This window comes from Rhea americana, unplaced genomic scaffold (assembly GCF_003343005.1).
Source record: "Rhea americana isolate MKP2758 unplaced genomic scaffold, rheAme1 scaffold_6, whole genome shotgun sequence".
Classification (NCBI taxonomy): domain Eukaryota; kingdom Metazoa; phylum Chordata; class Aves; order Rheiformes; family Rheidae; genus Rhea; species Rhea americana.
In genome coordinates, this window is record NW_028186756.1 from 5384602 (window position 1) to 5398645 (window position 14044).

Here is a 14044-nt window from a genome sequence, read left to right on the forward strand (position 1 = left end):
GGGCCCTGCGAACCCCTTCTCGAGCAGCACCCGCCGCCACGCTGGAGGTAGCTGCTGCCATTGCCGTCAACGCCGCCCCGGGCGGCCAGGCGGCGTCTGAACGCGCAGGCGGAGGGCAGCGCTCCAACCGTGCCGGGGAGCATTAAGGAGYTCCGCACCTGATAGCCGCTGAGAAGCATTTGCAGCTTTACATCCCCGTTCTGTGCCCCCGCCACCTTTCTCATCCGCGGCCCCAMGCGCCTCGCGGGTTCTGCCCTCGCTGCCCCGGCGGTACCCGCCGCCGAGAGGCCCGCAGCAGGCGCGGCCGGGCGCCGGACCGACACGGGCGCCGCGGCGGCCCAAGGGCTCGGCCGCGCCCACGGAGGAGCGACCCTCCAGACGGCGACAGCGCACAGTCACGGCAACCTGAAACGTAGCATTTTCCAGAAAGAAAACCARCACTCTTCTAATATCACTGTTTTTAATGGGATTAAAACAAATACTTTATTCATTGACTTGAAAAAAAATCCAAGTGCACACATAGCTATGTCAGATTTTCAAAGAATGAAATTCAGCTGAACCAGTAACATGAAGAACACACAGGAAATGAAGCGGGGAAAAACATCCTTTCCATTACGTTACACTTTCTCAAATGCAACGGGCTATCATGTAGTGTTTACACAGTAAAAACTATTAGATTTTCTGAGCTTCTCCACACTGCTCAGAGATGGCATCAATGCATTCAACTCAAATACAGAAACTTTAAACATTCCAATAAAATTAGCTTTTTATATATACATATATAGGCCAGAAACAAGTGGAAGGCAAAAATACCAGAGTATGCTGAGTTTTCAAAATGTAAAGTTACCATTATCAATCATGTATCATTCCTCATCTGATGCAATGCATCCCATTTATTTTAACATACCAAGATTATGGGACAACAGGATTAAAATTAAATGCTGTTATTTTGGAAAACACTGAAAAACATCCAAGGGAGAATGAAATTTAGAGGACAAAAATAAGTGTGTATAAGTCATGTGTATTTAGAAAACACACATGCAGTATGTTCGGAACTTCCCTGAAAAAAATAGTGCAATTCAGTGTATATACTGAATTAAAGAGGTGGTATATTTCTTTGAAAAAATACTGTTTCTAAAAATATTCAGATGTCCTCTAAACTTTGACTAACTTTATGGAACTATAGCTTTAAATTTAGTTTCGTATGCAAAATATTTACACTTTATAAACTTGGAGAATTTCTAATAAACTATATTATATATACACTTGCACAAAACTTAAATTTATACATAATTCTATTATATTTTGCAGATCAAAACTCACCACATGTACAATAATTTACAATGATCGAAGCCTCAAGCATCAAACATCTCCTTTAAAATAACAATATTAGAGTCCTCTATATATTTTGAATTGCAAAATTTCCTGGATTGCCTGAATAGCATTAAAACTTCTCAGAATATGCAAAACATTAATTAAATATCAAGTAGCAAGGTTTGTGCTGTCATAAGAAGTGCTTGCAACTATTAAAAAAAAATACCTGAAGGAGCAAATTAGAAAGGTTTACAAGAAGCCTCTGAAATTAAGGCTTCAAGCCACAATTCATTTAAAGAATCAATGTAAGTGCACATACTATATGCAAACCTGTATACTGAAGTCCCTTTAAATACTTGAGAATAAATTCATTAACCAAAGTTAAATATACATTAAACAGTAAGCTATACATTTACAAGTTTAACAGTATTTGTAACTGAGAATTTTTGCCTACTTTGGTATAAAAGCTGCTCTATATAGGCACATTTAATTTTAGAAGACATAGACAAGCTTTAAGACAATTGCTCTTGCTGGATATTTAGGCAATGTCCCTGTGGGTCTGCTTTTAATTATACAAGCTTTTTTAGAAAACCACTCTGTAACTATATTGTAACATACAACATTAACCAAAAAAAGACTTCTCAGAATCCAGTTCAATTTTTGTTTAAAAAAAGTTAATATAAAAATTCAATTTTTCTTTGATTGACACCTATTGAGCAATTTGAACTGTTTAATTAGAAGTATATTAGAGAAATTTCTTCCATATTTTAATTTAATTTAAAATAGAAAACTTGGGATCCTCATGCAACCAGAACATCAACGCTTCTGTCTGAAATCTTAAGTTATAATTTATTTTTGTCTTAAGTCCACAGTCTTATTCCTAAAAGGATTACACACATACCTAATTTTACACAATGTGAATATTCCTGTTGACATCAGCACATTTATCCACAACATGTAAGATTGAGCATGAAGTTCCTTACAGGAATATGACCTATCAGTGTTATAAATTAAAGCATTCTTACAGAAATAATAAGTTTTAATTATACCAAACTTTCCAAAATAACTCTTAAGCACTCCATAACTATAGGTCAGTTATTAATGTTCCCAATCCACAGGTTCTGAAAGGCACGTAATTAAAGAGTTGGTTTTGCATGTTTTGAAAACCTCCTTAAATGAAGGCAGTCTGAAATATTTTGTGTTAGGACACAGTCCAATGTCACAATCCAATSTAAGGCATTAAAACATTTGTCTTTACACTACACATCTATGCTAACCTCCTCTTGCTATTACAGTGTAGACAGAAGCCAATATTTTCTTCAAAAATGTGTTTGTACTTGGGACATCATTTGCGAGGGAGATGCTGATGAGGCTGATGAATTGGGTATCTTAGAATTATTTGTGATCTGTAGTTCTTCAAGTCTCCTCATATAATCATCACGTAATGCAAGAAGCTCCATGTAACGCTGCTCCACTGGATTTGGCTGCTAGAAAGAGATCCAAATTAGTCTTTTAGTTTAGTCTAGCTATTTCCGTACAGTTAGGGTTCCATCCTGTACTTGCAATTTCTGACACAGATGTTCAAGGGTGGCTAAATAGAAATATCTATTTCTATAATGCAAGAACATTATATTTGAGCTTTCTGGGCTCAGATATTTTTTTGATTCAAAGAAAAGCTTGCTTTACACAAAACAGTTCTTACTATCTCAAAAAAATCCACCAGCACAACTTGTTCTTGAAGCATATAGCTTGTTTTCTTGTTAGCTAATATCCTGTGCAAAACAGGTATGAACACATAGACTTTAGCTTTTCCTCCTCTTGACTTAGAAACAGATTAGATTCCAGACTTTAGATGCCTCATCTTTTCCCTAAAAACAGTTTAGCCAGACTGGTGGTCTTAGCTATGCTGATCAGACTAAGACAAAACACATGGCTTCAGATTAAGTAATTTCCCTTACTGATGGTGCTTTAGTTTTCATTAACAACTTTCCAACTATGTATAATAAATGCAAAACTATTTTTTATTAGTGAAATCTCTAAGTAGACCTGAATGTCTTTAAAAGCCAACTGCCCTACCTTTCAGATTATTCACATCAAGAGCATCTTATCTATTTCCATTTTAAACTTATATTCCTTTTCAAAGATAAGAGTGATGAAACGAATGGAGAAGTCTTACAAATATTCAAGGCAGACAGAGAGCCGTAAGTTACCTTCAGCTTTCCTCTCTCTCAAGGAGCTGCTGCTGTTTCACAGATAAGTGCTTGTAACTTAATTTTATCAGCGGTACTGGTTCACTAGCAAACTTAAATCCTCCACCAGTCCAAAACCAGATACACCAATGCCTCTTACCCACACTTTTCAATTAAGCACCAGCTAAGGAAAGTGATGAATGTGGACCCAAATTCTATAGTTGCTTCGGTGACTGAATGTAACAAGATGACTGGAGGTGTAAAGTTAATGATATTGCTAATAACAGATTAGATTCTTCCTCAGACTAAAGTCTGATGCCCAACATGCTTCTAAGTAATAACATTAAGAAAAGTCCATCCCCAAAAGTTGTTTCAGGCCATGGGTCAAACTATTCAATCACTTAAAAACGTACTGCTTCATCTTCTCTTAACATGCAACAGAAGAAATTTTGCTGAAATTTTATATATAAAAGGTGAAAAACAAAGGACCTTTCACAGAAGCCACAAAAGATTAACAAATATGTTTGCATTTCTAATTAGAAGCTTATACTGCCAAATACCCTTCCTGGATAATGGCAAAGAGCATTTTAAAGTAGATTTACAGCTAATTTGCATGCTCCATAATCCTTCACTTCCTAAAATAAATCTTTGGTTTCACCTCTTGCAAAATGCCATCATCTTTCACAGCAAGCAACAAAAACTTTAAAATGAGAACTTCAAATTAAAACTGGCAACATATTTGTAAGAAAATATAGTATACTGTCTGGCTTTCTTCCAGCCTCTAGAGTCCTGTAAATAATACAGGAGATCAACTGCGGAAAAGGAACTGCATTGCTTGATAACTCCTGATTCATTCCAAGGGATGGACTGTGAATACTGCTTCTGTCAAGAAAATTGCTCCTCTTTCTTCTCCTCTTACTCAGAACTCTACAACTAATTAAGAAGGATAAATAAGTCTTTTCATATTGTATCTTTACATGCTCTACTGTCTAGATTTTAGCAAGTTTTTAACACAAATCATGTCCATGTATCAATTAAATGTTAAAAAGCACACAATTGAMCTATCTGTGATTTGATAAAAGCTTCTCTAGTTCCAATCTTACCCACTTCTATTATCAATAAAGGCTTTCATCCAGTGGGTACTCTGTGTAAACAATTTAGGCCAAAGTTCTAGAAAAAGAATCTTGACATAAGCTATCAATACAAATGGCATTTTCAGTTATTTGAGAATATCTCAGTTAAAGTAAAAATACCGCATAGATCATCCTAATTTGTAACAGATTTTTTACGTTGTCTTAGAAAAAGACAAAATACTAGACAAATGTGACAAGCATGCTTGTGGTGCCAACATTAACTCTCCAGTGATCAGTACACTATTTCTCAGCATTGTTATTCATCTTTCTGTATCATTAAGTGCTCTTAAAAATGCTCCTTCCTTCCCCTGGAAAGGGGCTTAGAAACAGTTTTCAAAGACAACTTCATACTAAGTAGTTAAATAAGCTCAATATTCTGAAAAGAGAGTTGGGTGATGTCAAAGAACACAACCAAATAATCACATTTCTCTCCCATCCTTAGAAACAAAATATAAGGAGATCCAAACAGATTACAGATACTATCCTACAAGTTACAGTCATGAAATGTAATCTTATTTTCAAAGTCTAAAAGCCTTTCATACATTTTAGATGGTTTACTTACTTGTTGTCGAATTCTTGGGTTCCATCTGATGTAATAATTGACCCAAAGTTCTAGGTGACGCATACTGGCTACTGGATAGAGTGCTCGATTTAGCTCTTTAGTATAAAAAGGGTTGGTGAATTTAGATTTTTCACTGTTTATCAAAGACCACAATGACAATGTTTTCTCAGTCACTTTCTAAAATGAAAATTAAATATAAATTGTAAATATTTGCACGGAATTAGCAAGTCCATCACAGAAGCCACAGTTACATTCTAAAAATAATATACTTCTAATTCAATTAAAAGCATGGCAAGTTATTGTATTACAAATATTCCAAAAACAGTTCTTGGGAATTGCTTTAGTGATTGCATAGTCTTTAACTTACCAAAACCAAACAAATTACCATTCAACTACTGAACAAAGAGAATAAAGCCACAATAAAGAACACTGTGGCACAAGGAACGTAACTGAAGCTTTCTGTAATCATCTGGAGTCAAGACAGCAATGCAATCAATGCAATTAAACAAACAGTAGTTTTACTGACCTCTTTTTCTCTAACAGATTCACTGTTGTACAAGAAAGTACCAAATCGGCAGCTGTACAAGTGATCCAGGATTGTAATCAAGAATTGCTCATTGAATTCAAATGCTGTAGGAAACTAGCACAAGAAGGCAAGTTTTTTTAATATTATAAAAGCAGAGATGTACATGCCATGGTTAAGAGGCTAAAAAAGCCATTTAGAAACCTAGATGCATCTGAAAATGAGTTTTAAGCTAAAACTTTTACATGTGCTCTATAACAGAGCACGTGTTCAGATACCACGGTGTTCAAGCAAATTAGTCATTGACAAGAATTTCTATCGTCTCAAAAATTTGTATCTAACTGCCTTTAATTCCCTCCTCGCCCCCCCCAAACAAAACAAAACTGAATGGTTACAGTTCCATTTGTACTAGTAAGCCAGAACACTTCCCCTAACAACATATGCAGATTGCAGTCTTAATACTGCAATGCCATATAGGAAGATATGGGTTTAGTTCCTAATTCTAGGCCCCCAAAGCACTAGGTTTGCTACTCTGTTTTGTTACTTTCTGAAAACAAAATGTTTAACTCTTAGCACTCAACAGTTTCCAAGCTGCTTCCTCAAGCTTTGATAAAACAGAACTTGTCTTTGTACTTCAAGGAACACCTTCACGAAATGGCGAAATGAAACAGACCCTAATAAGCTAATTAGTCACAATTCCCGTGAAGACATTCTGCTGGGTCACACCTTTAAAAACATTACAGAGGCACCTGTCTAGAACATACCCAGCCTCATGCATGGCCTTATTAGGAAACATGGCTAAGCCTCCCATACCACCTTTAGAAATAGTGAAGAAAGATGGTACATTTAAAACGAGAATGTGCTACTTCTGAAAACAGTGTCAGAGCAAAAAGACAGGTACGCTCTCCTCTTGCAATACACATTTTTTTAAAGGTCTAGGTTTTGAAGTCAATAATCCCCCTAACAACATTACCTTCTGAAGAATGATATAACCTACCTGTTTAGACATCTGCCACACACAATCAATATACTGGAGAAAGATGGGAGATCTGTCTGCATCGGCATGATTTTTATCACCATGGCCTATTCTCTGAAATGTAGCAATAAAGCCTCCTGTTACTCAAAAGTCTATTTTATGGCAATAGACTGTTTCTTATCTTACACTAAAGTACTAATTCTTCTGTAATAGAGCAATTCAAACTTCCAATTTCAAAATTAGCTACCACACCAATCAGAAGAGATTCAGATGTACAAAACCATCACAAAACTATTCCAAAGACGTCCAGAAAGAAGCCCAAGGTGATAAGTGGCCTCATTATAAAAAAGTGCTTGTTAGGCAAGCAGAAGCATTTAAGATCCGTTACAGTGAMAATAAAGATACATTTTGAATTACATTGACATTATCCATCTGTCAAAAGCTAGAGTCCTACACTTCATCTCATGTAATTTAAGCCACCAGAAAACACAGATCAACAAGCAATCCAGACAGATTCTCCTCTCCTCCCTCCACACTCGAATCTGCAGACTCAATCTGAGGTAGACAGTGCACGTGACTGAATCCAAAGAAATTTGTTTTTGACAGAAAATTAACATACATTCTAGAAGAAAATTTGGGTCAGCTGTGTTACTCTGAGGAGTCTCAAGTAACAATCAAAGGAATTTTCCCCCACAGACAAAAGGTAGGGTCTGTAAAAGCTGTTTGTTTCCTTTTCATATTTGATAACTGAAAACAGGTAAGAGATCCAGAGTGGGAGAGAAAACAATTCAATTAAGTCCTGCAATTCTGCTTGAATATACTTGCCTGGAGGAGACAAAGGAAGAGCATGTATGTTGAACTAAGATGTTGTCTGTCTGTAAGATGGTGGGCTTAAAATCTTAGAGACAGGAAAAATGATAGAACTAGTACTTTYCTCTGTAACATATAATGATTTTCAAAATAACTTAAAACAGTGGAACTGACTGACAGAAAACTAACTGAGGAAAGTCAAGGATTGTACCTAAATTCAGGTAACAGCAGCAAGTTATCAGAATAACTTTTATTACTATAAGCCATAAAAACTGGCTTGCTTGCTTTCCAATTTTCATGGTTTAAATAAGTGATACTTGCCAGAAGAGTCCTACATCAATTCACTGAGGAGTGAAAGTCTTTCTGTCTTCACTGTGGTTAGCAGTTTTAGGAACTTGTTAAGGATCTGTATGCATCTGAGTATCTTCCTACTTATATATGGGAATATATCTAATATTTCTTAAGTTAGAATTAATCATTAGAACAATGACATTCCAATGACATAGCAAGCTATATTACCGCCTGGATATTGCACCAAGTTCGCTATACACAGAAAAGGTGAGGTAGGGAATCCTTTTCCACAGCAAAACTAATTATGAGCTTCATTAGACAGAAAATACTGACAGAAAAAACTATGTAGGCAATATCTACTAGTTATTTTTAATAGACTATCCTATATCGCAGCTTTAGTAACCTGAAAATATGAAGCTTCTACAAATCAGTTTACTCTAACCCAGACAAAAAGAGGAATATCTTGCTCTTCTGCAACCTCCCACTTGAGGGAAGGCATAACAAAAAGTTAAGAAATGGTTTTTGAAAATGCCAGATGCTCTGAAGTGCCAGTTCTTACTACCAAAAATTCAGTTCTATCAAACAACTACCGAACACAAACAGAGCATATATAGTCTTGTTTTCCCAACTGCATTATCAGCTCCCCCTCTACAGAACACTGCAGAAAAGCATCTTCACTAGAAGCTAAATAACCTATCAACCCAAAATATACAGCACAAAAACCAGCACATGGCTGAAGAAGAATGGCTGTTGCCATTTCCAAAGAGTTCTACTTCAAAGAGCAAATGCAGGGTAGGGGGAGGCAACTTATTGACTCACTCTTATTGCTACTATGTTATCAGATGAACCCATGGACTGAGCTAGTCATCTGGAAGGGGGCTAAAAGCCCTATCTCACTAATGGAAGAAAATAACATCTGTTGAGAGAGAAAAAAAAGCTTTTATAACTCAGGATAACTCAAACTAAAATTTGTGGTTTAATAAAAAGAATTCTAGATGATTTAAGTTTATTAATAAAGGTTAAGGACACACAGATCTAAGCTTAGTGTCAAATCATAACACGATCACTAGGCTACAAGGGTCCTGGTGATACAATCTAATTTTATCTGCATTATAACTGTAATGTTTTTAATAACAAGACAAAACATAAGGAGAATAAAAAGTTAGGCTGATGTTTTCCTGTGGCTACACCAGGACAGAATACTTCAAAGGGTATATGAACATCACTACCAGGTAAGTACACAGAAAGCTGAACTACAGTAAACATCATTCACATAATCAAAATGCAAATCTTCCAAGCTTCAAAGCAACTCTAGAATGTCAGATCAAAGACTGATGTAGCCTACAAATACATTTAATGGTGAAGTGAACCATGCTGAGTACCTACACGTGAACTTACAAATGACTGAGATGCTTTTATAAATATAAAATAGGGCATGAAATACACAGACATATGTTTTCTGCTTCCTGATTTCCTGATCAGATTGCCTATTTTTTGCTGATTTTAGGAATATTAAGTACTGGGAACGAAGTCCACTGCACAAATAATTTCCACTGAAGGCACGCAAACTTCTTACTGAGGGTTGCAAGGTTCAGCATTAACACCAGTGCTGTAGAACTCCCAACTTAGGCTGTATGTCTACATATCCCAGCACGTACTCCATGGAAAGGCAACCTGCCCTCCTCAGGCCCTCATTTAAATTTCCTGCTTTACCCTTTAGAATAGTTCCTTGAGAGCTGATCCTCAGAAAACACGTTACTGTCACCTAACAAGGAGGTGAATAAAAATTCAAAAGGTGATTCTCAACTGGTGGAAACTAACTTCCTTCATTTGGACAAAAATCCCAGGAAAAACTCAGACAGACAGACAAGARGCTGATACCAGCTTCTTTCACTATTGATCCTTTTTCCTCCTAGCTAAAACTCATTTTACCCCTTTACAATTTGCACTTTAAAGCAGTATCCAACATGAACTACAGGAAGAGGCTAGTACTAAAATACTTTGAGAAAGGATAGGTTTATTAGCTGAAGACATGATAAAACCCCCTGAGAACAGAACATGCATATCTCAATTAAAATATCTTATTTGCTGGTGTAGAAATTAATCTGAAAGAATATTTTGACTGGAATTTACCTGATCTGGTCAGTCTGTAAAGACCTCAGTCAATCTGTAGAGGCTGACAGCTCTTTGCCCAAAGTAGTCTTTCAGAAGGGTCAGTTTTTAATGCAAATTAACATATCAAATGGTTAACTGCCAAGTTTAAGAGAAATTCCAGTGAGACAGACCCTGAAAATTTTCCTGACACAACAGTGCTAGACTTTCCACGAGGTATGGGTCAGATATTAACAACCTGCTATAGACAATTTTCACTTAACCTTCTAAGCATCTAGAAGACAACTGATCGGAGCTAGACCCAGCATTTTCAATGACAGCCCACTGATAGCTATTATGATAAATTCTCCAACATTTAGGAAGCAGCATTCAAAATATCMCTCAGAAAACATTGCTCAGACTCATTCACCTGCCTCTTGTGGCATTCAAAATAGCACCAAACGCAAAAAGAACTATGCTTTGCGTCCCAATTTTATTTGCTCTTTATCTGAAAAGTTGGGAGGCTACCATTTCACTTTCTTTGCTCAGTAACCATGGTAACACTAGCTGTTTTGTACTCCCAAAGGGTAAAAAGGGCATACACAATTAAAATACGGGGAGCTTTGCAAGAGTTTGTTTTTGTTGTTGTTGTTTGAAACTGAAATAAAGCAAAAAAAATGTTAACTAAAAAAGTCCAAAACAGAAAGCTCTGSTTAGATTTACCTCAAAATGTTTTGGATCAGAAAATCCAAAACAATGAAAAGAACTATCAAACCTTAATGCAATGAGTAATAAAACATTCAAAACTTCTTAGAATGTTAATGTTGCACAGTCCTTTCGATCATGTTCTAACTCTTACCGATGCAAATTTGTGTCCAAAACTTATCCACTCCTTTTGCACCAGAACTTCAAAACCTTCTATTGTTCTGTAGTAGCTATCTAGCATCAGCATGGCCAGCGACGTTAGCTGTGCTGTCCGGTCCCAGCCATCACTGCAGTGAACCAACACAGAGCTCCTTCCTGAGGATACCTTGTCTGCCACTTGAATAGCTCCTGTCAAGACAAGCTAACAAAGAGGAACAGACATCAAACAATAGAGAAGATCAGTGCTATCCTTCTAACAAAAATAAATTAATTTCAGTCYTTCAATTAAAGGATCTAAAGAGCATGATATAATTAAATGGAAAATTCTTTTCCAAGAGTGAAAGTAATTTCTTCAATAAAAATGGAGAAGCAGATTGGTTCCCTAATCCCTTAGTAAGATCAAATTCATCTTACAGCAAATTCTTAAAAAATGGGACAGAAAACAGTAACCTTGATAAACTGAAGAACATAAGCTTCTTTTTTAAAGAAAGACAGGATTTACCATAGGAAGTACTCTCTAAAAATTCTGTATTTCTTTCAGCTCCTTTCTTTGAACTAAATTGCTAAAACTCTTCAGTTAGAAAAAGGAACTATCAGCCTTCTAGTATGCTTATTTTATAAACATTAACTTAAAATGGATATTGTAAGAAGGATTCATTATATAATACTCTAACACTTCTGTATAGCCATACCTGAGGTAAAAAGTTCAAAGATGAACTTASTAAAACTACTGTTGAATTATGATTCCAGTATTTTACTTGTGCTACAAGTTGAAATTTAAAAACAAGTTTACAAGATTTACAAGAACAAACTTCAAATAAATTCACGTAAGCGCTACCAGCTATTGCCACTACTGATTCTACAAGTTTTCCATACTCCCATATTGCTAGAACACAAAATAAACTAACAGTTCTCACACATGTAAAGACAGATTAACAATGCATTCCTCTATTAAATATTGACACTTGACTTGAGGCAGAAAATAAATGTTAAATTCCACCTACTGTTACTAAGTAATGATATCTCTTAAGATAATCCAGGCATATAAAGTACATTGGGTGCTAATCAGCAGCACCAGTTTTGCAGTCCAATTATTAAGAGGTATTCCACATCATGTTAATCTTCCACAACTATCTCAAAACCTAATGAAGAAAACAAGTCTGACCTGTCAGATTTGGATAAAAATTATTGCAAAGAAACAAAAATGTTACCTTTATATGTTCTAACCAATGGGTTGATTCCAGACTAGACAACCAGTGTGATTCTTCCACATTAGGATAAACAATGTCTTTCAACTTCTTTAAAGATTCCCGCATGACATGAATATTATGAATGTCCAAAAAGAAGAGTTCCGCATTGGGATATGCATCTTCACTTTCATATCCTCCCCCAGTTGCCTAAGAACAAGAGACCTAAAATTACCTTCAGTGATATATACACTGCGGTAGTAGCTCTTCAGAGCTAGAATAGGTTGAAAATTTTTTATATTGCCCAACTCAGTTTTTTATTGTGCAGTTCAGTTGATAATTAAAATGTTGGTCTTAGAAGCAAGTTTTGGAGTTGCAAACGCTGGAGGAAAACAAGTACCTGGGGCTTTTGTTTTGTCCAAAAGAACAAAGTACATTAAGCATAGGAGATGGTAGAAAGTCATTCAAGCTGATCCAGCTAGTCTAGTTCTTTTCAAAACCTCAAGGAATAACACTAAAAAAAAAAAAAAAAAAAAAGAAAAGAAAAAGAAAAAGAAAAAGAAAAAGAAGGTTGTTTGTACAGCTGGGCCCCAATGCCTTGGAATACGATTAACTAGTCAGATAAGCGATAGTGAGCTAGCAGCACATCAGTTGAGGGCTCTGACTATAAGAAAAGACATTTGTACCTTCCCCATTAATTTGGGCATTTATGGTAGTAAACATTTCTTTCTTGAYCAACTGGTATTATATTATATTGTCAATATTCTTCCTTCATTTCTGCTCATTTTTCTTATCAAGGATTTCACAAACTCCTCATTMTGAAAACAAAAGTAGTCACTTACTGCAGCAATTAAATTAATCAAAACAAAGTGCATCACACAAAACACYAGTTACTCCTAACATACAAGATCACGGTTTGGGAGGAATACGATTGCCCCCTGCAGGGGGCAGGTTTAGCTCAGTTGGTTAGAGCGTGGTGCTGCCAATGCCAAAGTTGCGGGTTCAGTCCCCATATGGGCTACGCTGAGGGTTAGACTAGATGATCTCCAGAGGTCCCTTCCAACCTTACCATTCTATGATTCTATTTGCTTCTATCACAATTAGACAGAAATTCAGTCAAAAGGAATTGTTTATGTCACTACACCATTAATCCAAAGAGAGAGCAAATGTCTGGTTTACCAATGCAGACTTGCTATCAAAACCCCCCTTGTGTTTGAACTGCCTGTTATTTAGCAATAAGACTAAACTGTTTAATCCAAGCTGGAATCTCCTGTTTCCCAAATAAGTATATTCATGCTGCTAATAGCTCACACCTTCCTCAGCTCATAGCTCTCATGCTCTTTGCTGCACAGAGACAACTTGACCAGTAAGTGCAGAAGAGTATGCTGACTTTGTGCCTAACGGTCAGTGGGTAAGAGACAGGTTGGTATGTTCTCATATGAAGAGAGTATTAAAATTGTCCTTCATGTCCYCTCCTTAATTAGGCTTTTTATGCAAACACGTGGCACATCCACATCTGCTGTGCTTTATGGTGAACACAACACTGACACTGGCATTATGTGAGCATGCATGAACAAACTGGGCTTTGCGGAGTAAAGGGTGTGCAGGGGAAGACACACTGACATCTTTTCTTCTGATCTCATTCATATTTTGACTGCAGATCGGCACAGATGTGGCTAGTCTGTCAGATTAAATATCTATTCTGTTACTGTATTTACCAACTATAGGTTCTCAGGGAAGAATATATATCCTGATATCCAAGATTCTGCTCATATTGCTCTTTAGAGCAGAAGTCCAAGAAAGTAACATTTTTTCTCTCCTAACCAGGTCTSTCTCAGACCTGGTTGGGTCTGAAATGGTTCATGCGACATTTAGAAGAACCAAACTAAGGATGCCTATGAGCAGACGCTGCTTTATGCATATAGACCTTCCAGAACAGAATCTGCCCAAACACAAAGGAGAATTTGGGCTTGTACTGAGATGCCATCCCATTCCAACATGGGGAAGTGCTCAACAGCTCAGCCATATCTGTCTCACTTAGATAAAACAGTATAGAGTACAGTCATATCTGATTTCAGTGACATGCTAATATCTATACTTGACT

At 36.5% G+C, this 14044-nt stretch overlaps 1 protein-coding gene across 6 annotated transcripts in view; it reads right to left on the reverse strand.

The window, feature by feature from the left end:
- Positions 1 to 443: 443 nt before the first annotated feature.
- MTM1 (myotubularin 1) overlaps positions 444 to 14044 on the reverse strand; it is a 44749-nt gene continuing 31148 nt past the window's right edge. For 5 of the 6 annotated variants that reach the window (XM_085319743.1, XM_085319745.1, XM_085319746.1 and 2 more), the window contains 6 exons: positions 11965 to 12150; positions 10749 to 10955; positions 6719 to 6811; positions 5725 to 5838; positions 5199 to 5375; positions 444 to 2801 (listed from right to left, as the gene is read on the reverse strand). In XM_085319743.1, coding sequence (XP_085175869.1) covers positions 2634 to 2801; positions 5199 to 5375; positions 5725 to 5838; positions 6719 to 6811; positions 10749 to 10955; positions 11965 to 12150 — 945 coding nt within the window. In that variant the 3' untranslated portion in view covers positions 444 to 2633. The remainder of the gene's footprint in view (positions 2802 to 5198; positions 5376 to 5724; positions 5839 to 6718; positions 6812 to 10748; positions 10956 to 11964; positions 12151 to 14044) is intronic. The other variant, XM_085319742.1, reaches the window with a different exon arrangement.